Source organism: Cryptococcus neoformans, chromosome 10, assembly GCF_000149385.1.
Source record: "Cryptococcus neoformans var. neoformans B-3501A chromosome 10, whole genome shotgun sequence".
NCBI lineage: Eukaryota > Fungi > Basidiomycota > Tremellomycetes > Tremellales > Cryptococcaceae > Cryptococcus > Cryptococcus deneoformans.
The window spans coordinates 643968-647137 of record NC_009186.1 but is presented as its reverse complement, the minus strand read 5'-3'; the positions used below and the strand labels follow the sequence as shown (position 1 = coordinate 647137).

At 49.1% G+C, this 3170-nt stretch overlaps 2 protein-coding genes across 3 annotated transcripts in view; both read right to left on the bottom strand.

The window, feature by feature from the left end:
• The window catches only part of CNBJ1960 (hypothetical protein), a gene marked incomplete at both ends in the record, with an annotated part of 4044 nt that extends 3553 nt beyond the window's left edge, over nucleotides 1-491 (bottom strand). The window contains 3 exons of the mRNA XM_768109.1: nucleotides 1-5; nucleotides 85-188; nucleotides 261-491. The exon at nucleotides 1-5 is cut by the window's left edge and continues 56 nt beyond it. Of these exons, the coding sequence (XP_773202.1) occupies nucleotides 1-5; nucleotides 85-188; nucleotides 261-491 (340 nt within the window). The remainder of the gene's footprint in view (nucleotides 6-84; nucleotides 189-260) is intronic.
• Nucleotides 492-1019: 528 nt separating this feature from the next.
• On the bottom strand, nucleotides 1020-2882 carry CNBJ1950 (hypothetical protein; the record flags this gene model as incomplete). 2 transcript variants are annotated; one of them, XM_768107.1, is made up of 6 exons in its annotated part: nucleotides 1020-1115; nucleotides 1173-2111; nucleotides 2175-2304; nucleotides 2362-2431; nucleotides 2480-2616; nucleotides 2683-2882. In XM_768107.1, the coding sequence occupies 6 exons, from the start codon at nucleotides 2880-2882 to the stop codon at nucleotides 1020-1022; spliced, it is 1572 nt and encodes a 523-aa protein (XP_773200.1). The 2 variants fall into 2 exon arrangements, with proteins under 2 accessions (XP_773200.1, XP_773201.1); XM_768108.1 differs by lacking the exon at nucleotides 1020-1115 and having other exon boundaries at nucleotides 1283-1445; nucleotides 1498-2111.
• Between the last annotated feature and the right edge of the window lie 288 nt (nucleotides 2883-3170).

Here is a 3170-nt window from a genome sequence, read left to right as displayed (position 1 = left end):
TCAACCTGATCATCTCCACGCATCAGCGCGCCATGTCCTGGTCACAGATGACAAGTGCATTATCGACAATGATCGAAAGCTCACCTCTCGACCCGGCGAATGGTGTACAACGGTATTGTAGATCTGCAGGACTTTCTGTCCAGCGATATGAAGCATAGAAATGGCGGTAACAGTGAGAGCTTCCCAGCCTGCAGCCACCCCGTAATCAGCACCAGCATATGTCACCATGTCATCTAGGACAGCCAATGGAGACAACTCACATAGACCTCCTCTTTACCCTCCACGCTCAGCACCGCGCTGATCTCCATACCCTGCATCTCGCCCGCCTTGAGTCCGCTGCCGTTGTGTGCATGGTGATTTCTGAGTTTTACGACGGAAGGCGGATCCGAGGGGCCTGAGAGCTGTTCTTGAAGGGGTACGTTGAAGAAGTCCCTTGTATATTCGTCCTTGGACTTTTCACGGTAGCTGCGGAGGTGCATAGGGAGGGACATGGCTGGGAGAATCGAGATGGAGAAGGAAACAGAAGAGTTGCGAGTTGTGGACCTTGTGCGTACAGTGTTGTGTGAATAAAGATTCAACAGCGACACGACTACGTATTACCCCAACCAGTCACTCTATTTCAACCCATGTCTTTTTTAGTCTATATTTGCATTTATGTTGCATTCTTGGTATCATAGGATAAAGGTCATCCGTGGCTATCTACTCGTGCATATACAGGCGTTTAATGACCAGTGTGGCTCACAGAAATGGGGATTAGAAATTGAGGTGCGGTGTTAATAATGCGACTTGGCGGAGTGATTAGAAACCTCATCTCCCAATTACAATTTACGTCTAATGCTGATTAGAGTCTGTAACATCACCTTCCGTTTTCCTATGCTCCCTAAGACTATCCGACCACCACCGATGATGCATGTTAAGATATCACAAGATTACTATCATGCCTCGAGAGATGTCGCTGTGTATTTTATCCTCTTCATCACGATTCCATCCCATACGATCAACTGCAAAACTCAGCCAGACTATCCCTCATTCCACTGGCCACTATTGGATGACCGAATAGCAGACATCCTCTCGAGATATGCAACCCAGACATTATCGACAAACATCTCATCCGTCTTAAGCCTCATCAGTCTTTGACTTCCCATCCGACCTGTATAAAAAGAAAAACTCACCATCATCAAATCGACCAACCTCCTCCTAAACTCCAACTTTCTCTTCTTGGCATCCAACTCGATCCCCCAAATCCTCACATCATCATTCTGTTCCTTGTGCACAGTCGCATCTACCATGGCTTCCGCCATGAAAGTACGAGATTCTGCGCCGTTACGATAAGAGCTGGGTGTTGACGTGCGCTGGTAAGCGCGTTGGATAGGCTGGTAAGACTGGTAGCTTGAATACTTTGGAGACGTCTGAGAATGTGAGCGAGCGTGAGACTGTCCTTGGGCCTGGACCTGGTCATTAGAAGCAGAATAATGACTACTAGAGGAAAGAGCGTGCATAGGAGGGTTAGAAGTGAGCGCAGAGTTAGCCGCTGCGGCCTGTGCGGCTTGTGCAAAGGTAGCATCTCCGACCTTGGAAGATTTACGGACATGACTTTCAGCTAAAGGCTGCTGCACAGGCGAAGTCAACTCATTTGCTTGTTGCCCATAAGCTTGCTGTTGAGGAGTATAAGCCCTTGCAGGTGAGGTTGCTTGGTGAATAGGGGTAGGGGCGCTACCGTAAGATAGTGGTGAAACCTGACGGTATTGTGCAGACGCAGCGGGAGGCTGCTGGGGCACGGTTTGTTGGGCGATGGAAGAAGATTTGATGATGGGTGCAGGAGGAGCAGTACCAAGGATACTTGCCAAAAGGTCGTCGGCCGTCTCGTATTTAGTAGGTTCTGAAGCGGCGGGCGCTGGAGCAGCTACTGGGGCAGCAGCAAAAGCAAGAGGGACAGAGACAGAAGCTTCAATGTTCACTGTCGGTTGAGTTGGTGGGGGCACGGGTGCAAGCGCAGGAGCAGGGCTTGGGATGATTGGCTGGCTCACTGGGACTGCCACTGAGGTCGGATACACATTGTCCTGCTGAGACGATATGGACTGTTGTGGAACTGACGGCTGGGCAGTCGACGGCTTTAACGAGTTTAATGTGTAAGCCATGACTCTTTCTGGCATGTAGTATGCCCGTGGACCTACTTTCATGAGTCCAGCAAAGAGCTTGCTCAGGCCGTCTTCGGCGGGAGCAGCTGTTGATGGAGCAGACTGCGGTGCTTGGGGCGTTGGTGAAAAAGAGGCTTCTGGGCGCTTTGACGGTTCTCCAACGATGCTATAAGGTTGCTCTAGCTAGATCTTTGCTGGATAGGTCAAAGTCATTATTACTCACCCTAGGATGGTGGCTCTGAACTTTTGAACAATGTCATGTCCTTCGCTAAACCATACACCTATCCTTGTCTCTGCTCGGTGTCAGCTGTACCCCTACACATTCTCATTGCAGGACTTACTGTCCCCTCTGCGGGCCACTTGCAGCATTCCATCATCAAGCGCTGTCAATTTCATTTCTCCTGGTACCAGCGGAATTGCAGGATTCTTCACCGTCTGCCTGTTAAGCATGTACAGAAGATACTCTGGACTCTTCTCGCTATCCGCACAGTTTATTAACAGCTTTTTTCTCCGCTGACAAAAGACAACATCCCTGAAAACCTACCGTTTCACGACAAACAGGGGTCCCTCCTGCTTCTGCTTCTCCCATCTTCCACTCCTCTCATCATAGTGATAAATCACAGAGTACACTGATGTCTCCAATATCGCAATGATCGAAGGATCTGCACGCTTGACTGAGCGGAAATTTGTGGCATTGCGAAAGTCGAGGAGACGCTGGTCATCTGTTGGGGATCTTGAAGCCATTGTTGGGGGTTGTAAAGTTTCTACGAACAACGGCTGAGATGCGGATGAGAGGCCTATAAAACTAGTGGCCTCGAGTACGACACTGAGAAAATTATGTAGAGTTGAGAGGGAGACAATAAAGTGTGGAATTGTCTGGGATCTGAGGAAAGAGGCGAAGGAAGAGACGGCGGAATTATTGATGTTGCAAGTTATCCGATCAGCGTTTTGCAACTGCATATCCGTCTGTCCTGTACTAATTGTATATTCAACACATCTATGCATACTCACCATATCTACAGCCCATTCGCT